The sequence below is a fragment of the Staurois parvus genome, unplaced genomic scaffold (genome assembly GCF_062004578.1).
Source record: "Staurois parvus isolate SC_StPar_1 unplaced genomic scaffold, SC_StPar_1.0 ptg000010l, whole genome shotgun sequence".
Taxonomy (NCBI): Eukaryota; Metazoa; Chordata; class Amphibia; order Anura; family Ranidae; genus Staurois; species Staurois parvus.
This window is the reverse complement of record NW_028317806.1, coordinates 2,086,580-2,106,003: the sequence shown is the minus strand read 5'-3', so window position 1 is coordinate 2,106,003 and position 19,424 is coordinate 2,086,580. Positions and strand designations below refer to the sequence as shown.

Genomic DNA, 19,424 nt, shown 5'->3' with positions numbered 1-19,424 from the left:
ATGAAAAATTATTTATTTGTATTATATACATATATATATATATATATATACATGGTGGTATCAAGTTTTGAGACTGGTTTTGTAATATTGCACATGCGTTGGGTGAATTTAGGCAAGTCAAGCATTTGAGCAATAATGGATTCCATTGACCAGAAAATTTGCTTTTTCTGGCCATTGGAATGAATGAACACTCAATCGTTAAACACATCTAGCATTTAAGCATGTTTACACGCGTTCAGTGTTTTTTTTCTGCTCAAAAGCTCCTCTCCTGAATGCACTGGTGAAGGGTTTTGTTTTATACTGGTAAACACTTCTCTTCTAACATGCCTGTAAACCCCTATGTGTGCATGGACACATAGGCTAACATAAAGGTGAGTTTACAGGCAGAAAAAAAATGTTTTTTAAGCTCAGTGTGCATGAGCTCTATCTATTTGGCTCTCTGATGACAAGGCTTATTGAATCCCCAGGTATACACACATTCCTCAGTATAAGGGCTACCCTGACTACCCTTTGAATCTATTTTATAATACAGAAAATTGAGCAGGAAGACTGTGAACACCACACACTGTATTGAAATGCTCAAGATGCATTTGACTAACACTAGCACAAAATATAACTGAAATATACATTTTGGGTGGATTGACCTTGTAATATTATTGTTAAAGAGCATAGTGGGCTTATTGTTCACCTACCTGCTAGGTGCTGTGTTTAAAATGCATCTGAGACTATCTGTGTGGAGTTTGTATATTCTCCCTGTGTCTTCTCCTATAATTCAAAGCATATTGGTTGGGCAGTTGGCGACTTTTAAACTGCTTCTATGGCAGGAGGGACATTAGAATTTATGTATTTGTTGTGGTAGCGATATTAGACCATGAACACCTTGAGACTGGTGACTAAATCCCTGTATTCTGTAAATTTCTGTATGATATGCTAATGCTATAATTAATAATCACAATTTATGTGAAAGAAAAAAAAAGATATTCAACACATATCTGTAGAATATGCACATTTCCCTGTGTTTTATCCCTTTAAAAATATATCAAGTACAAAATACTTATTGATCTGCCAGAAATTCAGTGTGCTCTTATTTGGGCTGAAAACCCAACCAGCATTGTCAGCCATGCCTACTGAACTACAAAATTCTACCAGTACCTAACCCTTTATGTTCCATTCCACATGCATGCATTGATTTCCTTCCCAGAAAAAAATGCTGTTGTCTTCGCTCACAAAGAGCTTGCCCATACACTCTATGTAGGGAAAGGGCTCACAGGAAATGTAGTTCTGGGGTGTGTACCTAGAAAGTGAACTCTGAGCAGGCTTCTTTGCAAGAATTTTACAAACCCAATGATGATGTCTCAAGGAGTAATGAGAACAGGTAATGCCTGATCATATCCTCAAAGCTAAGAAGGATATTACAGGTAAAATTGAAGAACAGATGCAAAGGTACCCCTGAAAAAAAAAATCTACGAAAAGTTCCTCTAAATGAAATATAAGCTACTTTTTTGACTCCCATAAGTAGGTTCCTTGTGAAGATCATGGAGAATTGTGTGTGCTTTCTAAATGTCATAATACTGATTATTCTCCTTGTACAGTTCTCCGCTGCAGTGTCCATGCCACTTTGCCAAGACAATGTTTTGAAACAGGCAGCAGTAGAACACGCCTGCAGCATCCTCATGGGTGACATCTTTCAAGCATGTGAGAAACTGGTAAGTATATACACGCACACAAATGAATCAGCTTTGGAGTAATAATCAGTCCAGAAATAACACAATATTTTACATTGGTACTTCGTTCTGCAGGTAGATCCAACACCATATTACGAGATTTGCACGTATGACACTTGCACTTGTGAATCAATTGGGGATTGTGCATGCTTCTGCGATTCCATAGCAGCTTATGCACATGCATGTGCACAGAAAGGAGTGATTGTACAGTGGAGAGCATCACAACTGTGTCGTAAGTACAAAAAAATTCTTTTTTCTATCCTACTGAATGTACTGTTTCCAACTTCATGACCACAATGTACCGGCACAAAATGTGACAAGTAACCACAACTAACAAGTAACAGCTGGTACCAGCAGGCTTGATTGATAAAAATTTAAAGGGACATTCCAAATAAGACTGATATTTCTTTGATGGAATGAACATCATGAACTAAAACAGTCAATGTGACAGGAGCTCCAGAAGTAAAACCTCTTTAGCTGAGTTGAACCAAATCTGAACTTATCCTATGTAGCGGAAAGTAGCTTGTCTGTTTTAGGCCCCTTTCACACAATCCGTCCGAACAGGTCCACCTGTCTGTTCTTCAGGCAGACCTGATTGGACCCTCCATTCATCTCTATGGAGTGGTGGATGTAAACGGAAGGGGATGTACTCCCCTCTGTCTAAACCAGTGTTTCTCAACTCCAGTCCTCATGGACCCCCAACAGGTCATGTTTTCAGGATTTCCATTATTTTGCACAGGTGATTTGATCAGTTTCACTGCCTTAGTAATTACCACAGCTGTTTCATCTGAGGGAAATCCTGAAAACATGACCTGTTGGGGGTCCATGAGGACTGGAGTTGAGAAACACTGGTCTAAATGGATCAGATCAGAGGGCTGTCTTTCTCTTCTATCCCACCTGTCATTTCTTGTCCTAGTGTCACCAGGATAGGAAATGAGGGGAGATCTCCCCAATGTCTATATGTGTTGCATTGTGTTCACAGGAAGGGTCTAGCAAAAATTCTGGCACTATATAATGAAAAATTATCACAAATTTGGAATTTTCCTAAGTTAAATGCATGATCCCAAAGATAGATGTTTTATCTGCACAACACACAAGGATGGTTTACCAGGCTCGTAAGTGTTTTCTTTCCTCCCATGTGCAGCTCAGAGTTGTGAAGAGAAGAATGAAAAAGAACTGGAGTATGTATGTGAATGGAGATACAACAGTTGTGCACCAGCTTGCCCAGCAACCTGTCAACATCCTGAGCCCTCAAACTGCCCTCTGAAGTGTGTTGAAGGGTGCCAAGCACACTGTCCACCCGGTAAGTTTTTCATTTTTGCACTGTGCATTATTGTGTTGCATAGTGTAGGGAGATTTGCTTATGTATTCCAAATCTAAAATTATTTTATTTGTTATAAAAATGTATCTTTTATGTATTTTTTTCATTACTGTTGTAAAATCTTTATTACTAAATTAATATTTACTGATTGATTCCATGACAATTTGTAGAACACGAGGGCTTTCTAATAAAACATGACAACAGCTTCTCACTAAAAAATACATTTAGGTATGTTTCAGCTGGGAGACTTTTTCTAAGGCAATCATTATTTTCAGCTTTATAAACTGGAGAGATAGGATTGAGTCCCTCCTCAGCTTCACTAGGCTGTGCATGTGTTCTGAATAGCAAATCAAATTGTAACCTATTCACAGCATAATGTGAACAAAACCGAAAAGCTGATGGAAAATCACTAAAAGCAATGTGAAACAAGCCTTCATTTACGTATCTATAGGTATTGTGGAGAAAGGCATCTTCAAAATTCACAACAGAGACACTAAAATCACACATTGATATCACAACATCTTTGCCAGTCTTTTGATGTAAACAAACAGCAGATATTTCCTAGCTGTTAGAAACCATCTCTAGAGTCTCTGCTGTGATCTTTGAGAATTAATTACTTTGCAGTGCAAGCAGCTAGATAGGTCATGGAGGGTGTGTTTTAAAACTCTTTTACTGCTTGTTAAAAATATATTAAAACGTTAATATCCGTGTCATCCACTTTAAAGGACATTTACATCTCTGTCTGTCATAGAGTTCTCCTTTTAGTCCAGTACTAGAAAAGCTTGATCGCAAGGCTCAACACAACGCAATGCACTTTTTCTCTCCTCTCTCTTTTTTTCTTTCTCTCTCCCTTCTCTATTCTTTTCTATCTTCTCAACCCACTCTTTTTTTCTACCATCTATCTTCTTCATTCCTCTCTTTTCCTCTTCTTTTTCCTTTGCATTCTCACTGTCTGCTCCTTCTCCTTTCTCTATTCTACCCTGTCTATCACATTTCTATTTTCTCTTCTTCTCTCCTCTCCAAATCTATTTTGTCTCTCTCTCCCCTCTTCTGTTTTTTTTTTCCTATCTCTTCTCCCCACTCTGTCCTCCACTTTCTGCTCTCCCTGTCTCTCTACTTCTCCCACCCCTTGTCAAGGAGGTAGAGGACACCAGGTAAATGTAGACACTAAGGGGGCTGAGGTGTAGAATCTAAGGGCACCCTACAGGAGTGATGGGCTTTGCTGTGGACGGCTCCCAGGTTGCAGCCCTCATTTATTCAAAGTTTACAAAAAGAACATTGGAGAACTGGAGAAAGTACAGAGAAGGGCAGCCACACTGATAAGAGGCATGGAGGAGCTCAGCTATGAGGAAGGATTGAGGAACTGAATTTATTCTCTCTTGAGAAGAGGAGATTAAGGGGCGATATGATCGACATGTATAAATACATCAGTGCTTCATATAGGGAACTCGGTGTAAAGTTATTCACCCTGAGATCATCACAGAGGACAAGGGGGCACTCTTTACATCTGGAGGAAAAGAAATTTAATCTTCAAACATGAAAAGGTTTCTTCACAGTGAGAGCTGTGAAAATGTGGAATAGACTCCTTCAAGAGTTGGTTCTGGCCAGCTCAGTGGATTGCTTCAAAAAAGGCCTGGATTCTTTCTTGGATACACAGAATATAACTGGTTACTGACATTTATAGGGAAAATTGATCCACAGCATATCTGATTGCCTCTCGGGAGATCAGGAAGGAATTTTTTACCCTGCAGGAGCAAATTGAATCATGCTTTGTTGGTTTTTTTTTACCTTCCTATGGATCAACTGTGGGTTTAGGATTATAACTTTTTTTTTTTTGTAATGGTTGAATTGGATAGACTTTTGTCTTTTTTCAGCCAGACTAACTATGTAACTATGGAAACAACTGACAACAGGCAGAGACAGAGTGTAGTACAAAATTGGAAGACAAGTTTGTGGTCAAACAGGCAAAAGGTCAGGGCGGGTGGATAACAAGGCTAGTCAAGAAACAGGCAAAAGTTCAGGGCAGGCAGATAACAAGGATATTTGATTAATAGGCAGAAGATCTAAACCTCAGTATTGACACTTGAACAGAAATCATGAGTATTGGAGCCTGGGAACAGATACTCAGAGAGGTCTATGCTTGGGCAACTTTTAAGTGCACTGGGCAAGTCTGGCTTTCTGGGACATGACCACAGAAGAAGTGCCCAGCAGCATTTCTTAATAAGAACATCCAGGGGAAGTGTAAGAGACTGGAAAAGACCTATTGCAGTTTCCAGGGATTACAAAAGTTGTTTGCACAGATCAACATGAATTAAGTTTAGGTGCAAAAGAGCAGACTGATCCTGCAGAGACAAATCTGGAACGTGAACAGCCACAAACAGTGACACAGGTTGGTTCTTGAAGCGGTAGTAAAGACTGTAAATTGAAAAAAAAATCTGCATACTAGCACAATATAGTATCTAGGGGTGCACTGCCACCACTGACAGGGCTTACAACTTCACCTGGTCTTTCATCCGGGTTTGCATGCGCATGGGAGCCATGTTCGTGGCACAGCACTCGGAAAGGACAGCATACTCAGCATGCCGTCCATGCATATTTGAGCCAAAGACGTCACTGGCTGAAGAAATAGTGAATATCTTCTTAATGGTGCACATTTAGGAGATATTCCTTTTACCAACAGGTAAGCTTTATTATAAGCTTTCCTGTAGGTACAGCTAACCAAGCGGTGTCTACTGCTACAATGACTAGGATGTCTCTCCTCTCTTTTCTCTCCTCTATTTCTCTTTTCTGTCTTCTCTCTCTTTCTATCTTCTCCCCCCCTCTAATAACATCCCAGTACTTGTCTCACAATACATAACTGCCTTTTAATTCTTCAGCTTTAAAATGTACATATAAATGCAGAAAGCTGGCTATCTTTGAATGAAACTGTCCACCCAAAAAGATGATTTTTAAGCTTTGGTAGCTGCAGGTTCATTATACCACACCTACACGCGCAAGAACAAAATAAAAAGTTTGGTCAAGAAACCTTGCCAACAGTCTCCAAGAGATATTACAAGCAGGAGGGGCAGCCCTCTAAAATCCACCTTGTTATAAAAATGTCACTTTTTGGTGGACTGTCCCTTTAACACCATGATGAATAGCCCCCACCCCCCCTGTTGCCAGAATAAAGGTTGAATCCTAAATGACATGCTGGCTACTTCACTGCTTGTTCTCATATGGTTGAACATCTAAGATACGGATCTTGAACAGTGGAAACACTATGCAAATGTTCTGCTTGCAAGCAGCCCCATTATCAGCAACAGTTGAAGGAAACCGTATGAAATAATTTGTAACAGCCGAACAGATGGCTGTTTAAGAGAATGGATAAATATTGCTGGCTGCGACTTCTGAAAACACATTCCAACATCCATAAGTATTTGCGAATAACTTTTTATAGGGTGGGGAAGGAATGCTTTTACTGGTTATCTAACTCTTTTATTTCCCCCTTTTTAATATCATTTTTAAAAAATAAATAATAACTTGCATATTTCTCCAATTTTTACATTTTGCACAAGCATATTTAGAGCAGCTACATGTCAGTAGACTTTAGAAAATAATTACAAGCATGTACGAAAGCATTGGAAAGCATTGCAAGTGCTTATAGAGGCTCCCCAGCATACTGGAAGAATAGATTTATCCTCCTCCTGTATAGTGTCATATGTTCCACATAACACTGGAACAGGTTGATCTGTTGACATACAGCAGGCATATTCATAAAAGCTGAAGGAATTTATTGATTCAGGAAGGCAGCTAAAGTTAGTTATCCATTATATTTTTACTATGACAGTGTCTCTTCAAAGCAAACCTGTGCTTTGCTCATGCATTTTAATCAGTAGGTGTACTTTAATCTGCCCCTCCCTATGTATGTAGCACTACCCCCTTATGAGCTGCAGAAGTTTGGGTCCCCCTATAGCCCTACACAGCCAGGCAACACGCATTTCAACACCGACTTGCATCCAGAAGTCAGTAACCAGTCCTTGAGCTTGTTTTCTTTTGGATTTTATTAGGGGTATTTCAACTTGGATGGGGTAAATGGTGTATGAGATGCCCAATGGAACCGAGAAACTGAGGACAACTTCCTGGAACTATTTGCAAGTCTATACAGCAAAACAGTTTATTTTGGAGAGCTAGCCAGCATCTTTTGTAGTACCACCCCAGACCCCAGATAAATCCTCTTCTTTACCCAGCTGTCTGGAGAATCCCGGATCAGGGAATCCTGTGTCTGCCACAAATTTAGTGAAACAGTCCTGGGTAATGGACTAATCCAGCTTTGCACTAGAGTGCCTCCTTCCCCTTTCTGGCCCAGGAGGTGCAAGTTTACTCACTCAGTCTTCCTGTGCTTCTGGTGTTTTGGTGGCTGCTACCAGGTCTTTTACCTGGGCAGCTCCTTCCCTGCTACACAGGTGGTCCTCATTTTGGGGGCCCGCAAAGGTCTGAGCTTTCCTCTTTTCAAGCTCCACTTCCTGTAGATGAGCCCCTTTTCATCTGGGCCCCTCACAGGCTCCTGCCTACAGCCTCACATCCTCTCTATCTTCCACCTGAACTCTCCCACAGCTGAGCAGTCTCAGTTACTCTTAAAGGCTGTCCTGGTCCCTTGCTATGCCTTCTGTTGGGGATTGGCCAGAATCCTCCAAGAGTACAAACTAGCCACTCTTCTGATCCACTCACTGCTTCTAGACCTTTCTCCAAAGTTCTAGTGCGGGGGAAATTCCAGAGGGCTGGTCTGCAGAGCCTCTCAGCTCTGACCACAATTTTACCCCTGCTAGCTATCAAACCCAGGCTGCTACTCAGCCCTCCTTGCTAACAATTGGAGTATAGCCCCTCCTAGCTGACTAGGAGGGCACCACACATATACATTGGGGTTGATTTACTAAAACTGGAGAGTGCAATATCTGGTGCAGATGTGCATAGTAGCCAATCAGCTTCTAACTTCAGCTTGTTCAATTAGGCTTTGACCAAAAAAACTTGTAAGCTGATACTTTTCAGAGCACCAGATTTTGCACTCTCCAGTTTTACTAAATAAACTCTATTATTCTTTACCCACCTCATTTATTAAGTGAACGTGTTGCTTTACCCTGATGCGTTGAGTTACAGTTTAGGTTAGGGTTTGGGGGTTACTTGTTTGACTAAAATCAGCCATAGATGGATTGAAATTTGGCTGGTCAAGCAGGGACCAGCCGAATATCAATCTAACTATGGCTGTTCCCTCTCAACAGATTCAACTTTTTCCAAAAGGGAATGTTCGAAATGTTTTATTTGATCAGCAGCTATAGCACTGATCAGTGTATTCGGACGCTGTCAGAAAACAATAGAATTTTGTCTGAAATTTTTTGTTTAACCACTGCCCACTGGAGGTACATATATATGTGGCCTCTTGGTGGGTGGGCTTTAATGCCATGAGGCCTCATATATGCTGTTCTATGTAATCAGTTTTCAGTGCTGAGAGAGCATGCCCTGCGCACTCCCAGCACAGTTACCAGCGGGAACCGGAACGCCACTGATGCATACTTGTGATCAGGAGCTTTCTGATCATGTGACTGCCAATCATAGCAGTCACATGGTCTAAATGTCCACCTCCGCCTCCTGACATTTAGAACCTCTTAATGGGCCAGGAGGGGGTGAAGAAATTTAATTTTCTCCAATTTTCTAATAATTTGTGGGGTCAAATCAGTGTTTGTTTTTGACCACTGTGATGAAAACAACAAATTTTGAATATGATTTTTGTTTGGGTAAGTCCATTCTCTCTAAAACCAAATGTTAAAAGCAAACACAATTTTGAAGTACTTTTGAATGCCATTTTTCAAGTCATCAAATGTACTTAAAATTTTTGTATGAATGTTTGTTCAAATTTTCACTCGAAAATCTACTAGTGTATGTCCAACTTAGGTTTAAGTCTTAAGGAAAGGTCAAAGGGCATATTTATAGAGCAGTGAATCTGACATTCAGTAAACATTCTCTGGGGGCAGATTTTTCTGGTTCATGTGTTTTAAATGACAGTTATTGATTCACCATCAGAGAATTCTGGGTGACAGTCACATTCACTGTTTTATAAATAGACTAGTAAGTGTTTGAGGTTAATTTTAGGGGTTAGTTTAAGATTTAGCATTTTGGTGAGGGTAGGGTTACGTGATAGGATCAGCCTAAAGCTGGCTATGCACTGATTTTTTTTTTTTTTTTTTCACTTGGCCTGCTGGCTCACCAAACAATGGCTAATAGATTCCTCCATCTATGTTATACAGATTAGATGGCCTAATCTCCCACCTCAGCTAGTATATGCTGACTACATCTGATTGAATGCAGCTGCTGTTCGGTTGACAATTTTTCATCCAGCTTCTTTGATTTTCCTATCGATAATGTCAGGCGGGAGGATGGCAACCCATGTAACAAATTTTATCCAGTTCATCAGAAACCAGCTTTATGATTAGGTTAAAGTTAAAGGCAAAGGCCATGTGAAGAAATAATTAATTAGTAAAGAAACAATTCAAAGTAGCTTAGTGTTAATTTCATGGAAGAAGTTACATTCATTTTCCATCATATTTATTCCTTAAGAATTTTTCCACCAAGGTGATACTTTACTTTGTTCCATATTGGTTATGTCTAAAAGAAGCATAAGCAAGTTGTCTTTTGACCACCCCTCCCGTGGTACCACGGACATTGAGGAGAACAAAGCTGAATTGCTCTGTAGTAACAGTTATCATTGTAAGATTGTTAACTGGTTGCAGAGATAACATAACTTAGCTACTGTGTATTTCCAGAATGGACATTTATTCAGTGTTATTAATATTTTGTTCCCCTCAGGTAAAATTCTAAATGAAGTATCAGAGTCATGTATTGAACCCAAAGACTGTCCAGTGTGTGTGGTTGGCGGTCGCCACATCCCACATGGAAAGATCATTTTCCTGAACCAAGATGACCCCAAAAGCTGTCAGCAATGGTAATGTTTGGGACTTCTGTATGGGGCCCAGCCTTTATTTCTAATAGAATGATGGAGCAAATATGTCTGCTACTTCTCCTTATTTGCCCATGTTTTCAAAAGGCAAATTGAAATTCAATTATTGGAATGTTGCAGTTTTTGTCCACTTTGGGGAAATGTCCTCTCACTTTCCCTTGAACCAACTGTTTATCAACTGTCACCAACTGGTGAGAAAGTTAACCAAGGGAACAAAGCCACCAATAAAAGCTTGTATATTTTTAATAGAGTTTGAATGGAGTAACATCCTAACAGATTTAATTTCTATCCTTGATACTACTTGGGAATTTGTTTCTCAGATGCAGATGGCAACCCCCCCCCTGCCAAAAAAAAAAAAAATGAGCAGAAATTATATGAAATGTGTTTGAAAAAACAAACACTACTATGCATAGTGTTATTCGTATTTTGTTTTCCTTTACTTTGGTTTATTTGATCAATATTTGTGTACAGCCACTTTTATTTTTTTATCTAATTTTTTTTTCTGTTGTATTTTTTCTAAGAAAAAAAGTAAAATATTGATTTCATGAGGGTCCATTTTAGGCTCAAGAATAGATTCACTATAGTTGAAAAGAGCAGCCATTTAAAGCCCTCAAAGACTTCAAAGTATTTAATCAAAATAGCACAATTTTCACTGAAATTGCTGGGAAATGAGAACTCTATTTCCACCATCCCTATTACTCATCCTTAATAATGATGTAAAACCAGAACAAGATGGATTATAATTGGTTATCACAATTATTATTCTTTGCATGTTGCACTGTTTTGATGAATAAGAGCATGTATGATTACAACCTGTATGAATATTGTATTTTATATGTCTCCAGCCATTGTCAAGATCAGACTCTTCAGTGTATTCCTTGTGTGATAAACCATATACCAACGACACCCAGTCCTGCCTCGACTGAGGAGCCTACTACTCCTGAGGAAGAGGAGGAGGAGGAAGCTACAGTGCCACCAGGAACGTATACCTGTGAGAAAGCTATGGACTTGGTTTTCCTGGTAGATGGCTCATCAAAACTATCTGAAGCTGAATTTGAAATTGTGAAGGACTTCATTATCAGTATCCTGGAGAAAATCAGGATCTCTCAAAAACGTATCCGTGTGTCTGTAGTCCAGTATTATTCACTGTACACACCAAAATTATTTCATCTTAAAGATAAATTAAAACTTACTGACATGGTTGCCAAAGTCAAAAACATGAAGTACTATGGAAGTTCCACGGCATCAACTTTTGAGGCTCTTAAGTATGCCTCGCACTACGTGTTTCCTGAAGCTCCAAGGGACAACGCTCCAAAAATGATTATGCTACTGACAGCCAGCAAAAACCAAAAGAGCATAGGCAGCTTAATGAAGGCCGTACTAAAGCGTAAAATCACTGTAATTCCAGTTGCCATAGGCCCTGATGCCAACATAGAAGACGTCAAATTGATTCAAAGTAAATCAATTCACAACAAACCATTTATAGTTCCAAATGTCAAAGACTTGCCTAGCTACAAAGATGAGATAATTGATTATTTGTGTGGTTTAGTACCAGAACCAACAAAGAAAGCTCCAACACCCTCTACTCCCACCAAACAGACGAATATACCTTTGACTCCTGCACCGTTACCTCCTGGTAAAGAATTTTTCTTTCTAATTGAAACTTCTAACAACATCACAAAAGAAAACTTTACTCAGACAATAACGTTCCTTGAGAAGCTGATTTGGGAAATGGATATGAGTAAAGAAGTTATATATATTACTATTATACAGTATTCATACACAGTAACATTGGAATACAGGTTCACAGGAAGAGAAACAAAACAGGATATGATTGAGAAGATCAAACAGATTAGATACAGAGGTGGAAATGCTACCAACACAGGACATGCCTTGCAATATATAAGCCATGAGAGGTTCAGGAAAGGCTATGAAAGCTCCAGCCAAGTTCCTCGTCTTGTCTACATGATACAATCCAACCCTCCTACTGATACGATAACAAAACCTGAGAACATGACTGTTACTCCTATCGTGATTGGTCAGCCTATACCAGAACTAAACATCTTTGAACACTCCGTATACCTGGAAAGATATGACCAGCTTCGTAACATAACCAATCAGGTGGTTGACTCTGTTGCTGAACCTGTTCCACCAACACTACCCCCCAAACCCACTATAACGCCAGGTATAGTCCTTCATGTCATTTTCTAGTATTTTATTTGTAACACCTTGGTTAACATATGTGGAATTAAATGAAATGTACTTTTAAGTGTATATCAGTCCAAGAGCAAAATGTACACAGGTAAACCAACACATGTAGTAGGTAGTAGTAGATAGTCACATTCAAATTGACTTGTTTTGTAATGTTGAAGAGGTTTTTTTGTTCATCCAAGTAGCTTCCTTAGTTCTGAGTATCAGGAATATAGCCAATCATTTATAGCCACCCAATTAAGTCACTTTAATCCAACCACCATAGAATGTGTCAAGTTAGATCTTGATCATCCGAGAAGAGGATGGGCGGTAGGACAATTGTGAAATCACTCTGTTATGATGACATAACCCAAATCCATGGTATAATGAAGTCTGGGAGCTGGAGAAAGGTGCTCCTTATGAAACCAGCCATTTCCTTGCTAGCTGTGGTGTCAGGTGGCTGTGCACCAAGGGAAGGAGTCCTGTCTGACATCACAGTGTTACTGGGCCACCTAGGAACATGGGAAAACTACTACATGTACATTGACCCATCTGGAATTGCATTCTTTATTACACTGCACTGCTTATATCAAGTTGCTTCATGTGATTGATATGTGTTTTTATCTCAAATTAGCTGCAGATTGAAACCAGGGAATGGCTGTGGGACAACCCCATACACATTGTTGTGGAATGGCAAAAAAGATGACATTTTGCTTTTGGCAAGCAATACCACCTAGCGTTGCAGTAAAGAGGGATTTCAGTGTAAAATCCATCCTCAAACAGGCATGCAGGAGTCAGCATATCACCTCTCGATCACTTATTAACCTTGGCCCTGCTGAGAATGTCATCCACCACGGTTTGCGAGTTAGAAGCTAGGCTCGTGTAAAAGAGCTGTTCGTGCAGATGGACCTATAATAAAGTGCTACAATATATATCTTAATGGGAGGCCATAGTGCAGTCCATTATGCTCTTTGCTGTTTTTACATATGTGTTTAAATGTTTCCTTTTTTTTCTCTCTATTTTAGTGCCATGTATGAGACCCATGGATGTGATATTCTTAATGGACGGCAGTATTAACATCAAGCAATCAGAGTTTGAACTCATGAAAACTTTTGTCAAGAACTTTATTTACAAGGCACATATTGGTAAGGCTCCATGCACACTGGGCTTAAAAAAAGCCCTCCAGTTCCCTTGGCAGAAAAAATTGCTGATATAGAACGTTTTGTGCACTCTTTAGGTGAGTTTAGAAGTTTCCCATTTTTTCTGCCAGAAAGGTCTAGTCGAAAAAGGGAAACCAAAAGGGTTTTTTTTCCTGCCTCTAAATGTTGAACTTGGAATATGCCTCTAATTGTCCTGATGTGCATAGATACATAGGATAACACTGAGCTGCTACTACAGACAAAACACAAAACTCCAGTAGAAGCAACACCAGCAGGTAAAAATGGTTATCTATGCAAGTAAACAGGTGGATCCTTAAAAAAGTACCAAACTAATCAATATGTAATACAAAGAGGTTACAGCACAGTTAGCATACACTTATAGCCAGTCATAGAGCAACTTCAGGCATCCCTACCCTTTTTTAGTTGCCAACCTGGACCATGCAGTAGAAATGGGGATATAAGTGTTCAAGTCCTAAATAGCTTCATATATACAGCACAAGATACTAAGGAGGTGCTGCCACTTATTAAGTCTCAGCTATAGCTATTCTTGGTTCGCAAATATTGCAATACTATACATGTGCAAGTTGGTAACTGCATCAGAGTCATCATGCTCTGGCCAGTCTCTACTGTATCATGCAGATTTGCCTTCTCTTGCTTGCTAAAATAACTTCTCTTGAGTGTGTGGACATATCGTGCCAATATGGGGTAGATACAGGTGCAGATGAATAAAACTCTGCATTAAAAACAAGCCATTCACATCCACAATGGGAAAATACACAACGTTTAGGAGGGTGGACCAGCAAGTAAAAGTAGTTGTCTATGCAAGTAACCAAAAGGATCCCCCCACAAAATTCCAAACTAATGCAAAGGGGTAAATTCAAATTAAAGCATATATAAACCCTACAACAAAGATGTAGTATACTGCAGCTTACCAGTCCTTAGATGAAGTGGTTACATTAGCTTTATATTTTCAGGATTTTTTCCCTTTAGTGTTTATCATTATTTAATATTATATTAATTTGGTAATGCTGCAAATAGTACACCTCCTGTCCTAGAGTAGTTATTTAGGAACCAGATTTCAGGTCATATAAATATAAAATCTCTATTGCACATGGTTTTGTTTTTTTTTTGTTTTTCAGTTTTGAATTTCTTTATTATAATATTTATATTTTAATTGAAAGGACCTGAAGAAACACAGGTGGCTGTTCTTCAGTATGGATGGACACCTCAGCTGGAAATTGCATGGACAGACCCCCAGAACAAGGAAGGCTTGATAAAGCTGGTGGATGCTATGCAGCAAATGGAAAGCGGACCTAGCAAAATTGGTAAGTATTGGTAACAAGAATACCAGACATAACCCACCTGTACTGCATTTCATTTTCCAGACTGTGAGTAATCTGGACTGGGAAATTTGCTCTGTGGTACAACCATTTTCACTGAATGAGTATAGAATTGAGCTGTCCATAAAGTTAACATGAGATTTAAGGTCCTTTCACACGGTGCCAGGCCACTCAGATCTTTTCATGGATCCCCTGCTGAATTAGAGCCTTCACAGAACAGATATCAGTTTTGTGCCATTCATGCCCATTCAGTTTGTGCCTGTATTTTAACAGTGGACTGTGGCAGACCCATGATGACTCTATGGGTGACCAGATGAAAACGCATCTATCTGTTTACATCAAACTACTTCTGATATGTCACATGTAGGTTTGGAAAAACAAAGGATGCAGTCCTTTTCCATTTTTTTTTTACCGGACCTAGATGGGCTCAGAGGTAGAGGGATGTCAACAGGCAAGTCTATTTACATTTACCTGCCAACAGACCTGCATGCAGCTTCCAGTCAAGTCCACCTGAAAAACCAATAGGAAGCCTTGACCAGAAAGCCAACGTGAAGGGGGTCTAAGGCACAATCATTGTACTGTGCTGAACCAGGAAATTAAAATTATAAGCCAAGCTATCTTAACCTGATGTACACCAGAAAGTGACAAATACACAACACCTTTTTGCCATTAGACTAAGCAAATCTATTGTTCTGTTGTGTTTGTTTTTTATAGACCCTAAATTATTTTAACCATTTCCAGTCTTGGCATCCCTTAACATGTGACCACTGTGACTGGCTGTCACAGTGGACACGTGATCAGGAGCCGGTCCCACCGACTCCCAATCATTAATAGAGACCAGGAGGAGTCTATGACAGTTCCGTCACAGTTAAGTCACTATGCTGGTAGTGTGTTCTGCGCTCTCAGCACAGAAATCTCAGACATCCATGGATGCATATGTGCAGTGGGTGTTAAATGTTAATGTGGGTGCTAAAACCCAACCTCTTTGTCACCACAAATATGTGTTATGTAGGCAAGAGGTTAACTACAATGTTTTTTTTTTAAATAAATATGAAATACTGTATTGTATATAAACAATGATACTTTCTGCTTACAACTTGGTGTCAGAGTGGACTGGGACCCAAAAAGTGAAGATTCCTGATCACAGGGAACATCTAGAAGTGTTAATTTTTTATAAGCAGTACCCTGAAAAATTTACCGTTTGCCTTGAATTCCTCCTGAAAAAAGGCAGTGCACTTCCTGTGCCCAGGCACTCCTGTTCTGCAGTGCAAAATCATCTAAGGCACTGCTGTCTTCTGGCTCCAAGTCCCACCAGATTTGGAGCGGTGTTTGGTAATGTTAGCACTGTGCTGCTCAACGTACTCCTTTCTGGAGAGAATGTTATAACTGCAGGCCTGCATTGCAAGGATCTCCATGCTTCTCCTTCATCTATTCTGTGGCTCTGTGCCTCTTCCACCTCTCCTGATGCTTTTTGAATATTTCCCTACCAGTTCAAGAGAGGTGGAGGAATCACAGATCAACAGAATAGATGAAGAAGATGCAGACGTATAGGGATCATTGCACTGCAGGTACAGCTTCCATTCCAGCAAGGAGAATATTGAGCAGCACACTACTGATATTAAAATAAACAAACCACTAGGTGCTAAATCCCACAACCAAGATTTGGTAAATCAAGGCAAAAAGGAAGAGGGGGGGGGGCTGCTCCCACAGCTTCTCTGATGATCATTAGGAGCTCACTTCTGGTGCGCGATCTTCAGTGACACCGAGGAGGTCTTCCTGGTCTCTCAAATGATACCACATTGGGTTATTGATTTGTGGATACATTCCTTACCATCCACTGCCCTTCTACCATTCTTGAGTTCATCTGTTAAGTTCCCCATCCAGACTCCCCACAGCCATGTCATCATCTCAGTAAGCCGCTCCCATTATTCCTTTTCAGCGTGTGACTTGTGCCAGTCTTTCATATTGTGCCATATTACTACATGGGATTCCTAGAATATGGTTATTATTGTTTTATTGATCTATTAAAGCATTGGAATCGGACATATTTACTGTTGGTTGTGTATGTCATTGTATAATCACTCTGGCTTTCACCACGAGTGCTTTGTTTTTCTTGGTTTTAACACTACTGACATTACCAAATCTCACTCTAAATCCGGTTACTCTTGGAGTCAGCAGTGCCTTAGATTTCACACTGTAGAACAGGAGTGCCTAGGCACTGCCTCTACCAAGATGGCTACCTCCAAACAAAGATATGTCTCCTAGTCTTTTTCCTTTCCTTGTCTTTTTTGGACACAGCTGCCATAGTACAAGAGCACTTTAATCACATGTTCTATGCTCTTTGAAGGCTTTTCCTTATAGCTGTTGTGCTACAAAAAGATCTAATTGATTTAAAGAAAGGCCACTGTACCCCTGGAAGAAAGAACATAATCTAAAAATTTAAATGAACATAGTCTGCCAAAAGCCTTGCAAGGGGTGTTGTGCTTTTTAGTAATAAAGTGCCATATATCCATCTCTGCAATAAATGTTTACATTGTAAAATAGAGATTTTTATACAAATAACTAAAAAAAAAGGTTATAACACATCAGTTTATAAACTTTCAAAATTAAGCCCATTATAGTTTCCCTTTAACAGCCGTATAACTTGTTATTACAAAGTAATCTGTAGATCATAGTATCTATATAATGTTGGCAATTAGAAGCAAAGGACATACTTTAGCAACAAACGGAAATCAGCATTCCATTATCTATTGGCAAGTTTACTAACAGCAGCAGCAATACTCTTCTGAGATATTGGAAATATGTAGTGCTTAAAAAGTGCATTTTTTATGTATTAAGCTGGTTTCCCAAAGCCAAAGTAATATATATCCATTTAAAACATGTCATTAAAGACTCTCATTTAGTTTTATGGAGCACAAAGAGGACGCCAAGTGTAAAACATCTGTAAGCAAGATATAACGGGTTGCCAAATGACTGAAATGCAAGATAAAAGTGATTTACATGTTTTGTGCAGCATGTTTTTTCAGTGCAGATAAATATGCTACGTAAACTGGATGTTGAATGGGAATTTTTCATGACACCTTTTTGTAGAAAATAAAATAATTTAGAGTGGTAAAAAATTTGAGCTAAATTACAGGCAAACAGCAAAACATACAGATGATTGAGATAAGATGGTCTACTTTCAGTGATTATTACCTGCACCAGGTGCATTCTTTATCATGAATGTTCACACTACAGACCTTCGGCTGACAGGTTTCAGGCTTATGGCTTCCAGTTCTGCAAAATTAAATAAATCAATTAGCACTTTGAAGCTGGTAATGTGAAGCACAGGCTACCTGCATACAGAACCCCTCACCTGTCTATTATCCAGGAGAGCTACTGTACTTCCAAACACCCTCACTCTTGGCTTTTTGCTAATGTAACAAAATCTAAGGGCCCATTTACACTGTTGCATTTTAACGCATCCGTTCCAATACATGTAGCATGGATCTGCATAATAAACATAATGGTCTATTTATAAACCATCCATTTTAACGATTGTTACACACATTTGTTCAGGCTTTCAGGCTGCTTGAATTTGGCTGTCATTTTTGTATTAAATTAATTCCTACTAGCAGAAAAAGGGTGGTAAAGTTTAATGACATATGTCAATGAGAAAATATACTGCATTTTGGAAGAAAGGTGGTATGCAGGCATGGTGATTAGAGTGGTAGGGGAAAACAGTGGTAATTCCTCAGGGAGTGTGTGTGGGGGGGGGGGGGACATGCATGGTGAGAAAGGGACTGGTGGCCTGCAAGTCCAGTAGAAAGAATGCAGAGATGGACATGCAGATGCAATGGTAAATACTGGGGAGTTTTGAACTGGCCCAGTGATAAGTGTGGGATGCATGTCCTGCAGAGGCAATGGTGAGAGAAGGAAGATTAGGAGTCAGGCACAGTGGTAAGAGTGGCAGAAAGGGGCTGCACTGGCACAGTGGTTAGGGAGGGTTGTGCAGATGTGGTGATTAGATCAAGGGGAATGGACATGAAGGTGATGGGCACTGCTGTTGTTGGAAAAGTGATGAGAGTAGATGTGAGGTCATGAGAACATCATGTAGGCAGAGAGTGCTTATGTGGCACATGCAGTTGGCTTCAGAACCATTTTGGGCCACCATCATCACAACCCTAGTGCCATCTTCCTGTTGTACAACTTTAGCATTTTATTTTTTTTTACATTACAAGTAAATATCTTAATTAAAATACCTTGCCACTCTTTATCTCTATCCACCTAACCTATTCAACTTACTTTTTTTTTTTAACATACAATCCATAACAAGCTGAAACTAAGGGGGAAACTATAGTAAAACTGCATTTTATTCTCTGTATTTTTCTTTTAGATAATTATAGGGTATAAGACATAGTGAATGATCACAGTTATCAATACAGTAGATGTCACTGATATTTAAAAACATGTTTATCAAATCATTTTCTTTCTTTCTTTGTATATTCTATAGGAGATGCATTGCAATATGCTGTCCACAGTGTCATTTCAGAAGTGCATGGAGCAAGACCTCTTTCATCTAAGATCGCAATTATCCTTGTTGCAGACAAATCAGATGATCAAGTTAATGATGCAGCCAACTCGGCAACAACAAACAGTAATATTCTGACTTCTTTCTATTGCTCCTTAACTTTCCAATATTTGCATAAATAAAATGTTTGA

At 39.4% G+C, this 19,424-nt stretch overlaps 1 protein-coding gene across 1 annotated transcript in view; it reads left to right on the top strand.

Moving 5' to 3' along the window:
• The window catches only part of VWF (von Willebrand factor), a 219,839-nt gene that overhangs the window by 101,955 nt on the left and 98,460 nt on the right, over positions 1-19,424 (top strand). Inside the window, exons 24-31 of the mRNA XM_089669873.1 lie at positions 1,593-1,706; positions 1,800-1,956; positions 2,869-3,027; positions 9,883-10,018; positions 10,879-12,218; positions 13,249-13,368; positions 14,565-14,708; positions 19,216-19,359. Coding sequence (XP_089525999.1) covers positions 1,593-1,706; positions 1,800-1,956; positions 2,869-3,027; positions 9,883-10,018; positions 10,879-12,218; positions 13,249-13,368; positions 14,565-14,708; positions 19,216-19,359 — 2,314 coding nt within the window. The remainder of the gene's footprint in view (positions 1-1,592; positions 1,707-1,799; positions 1,957-2,868; positions 3,028-9,882; positions 10,019-10,878; positions 12,219-13,248; positions 13,369-14,564; positions 14,709-19,215; positions 19,360-19,424) is intronic.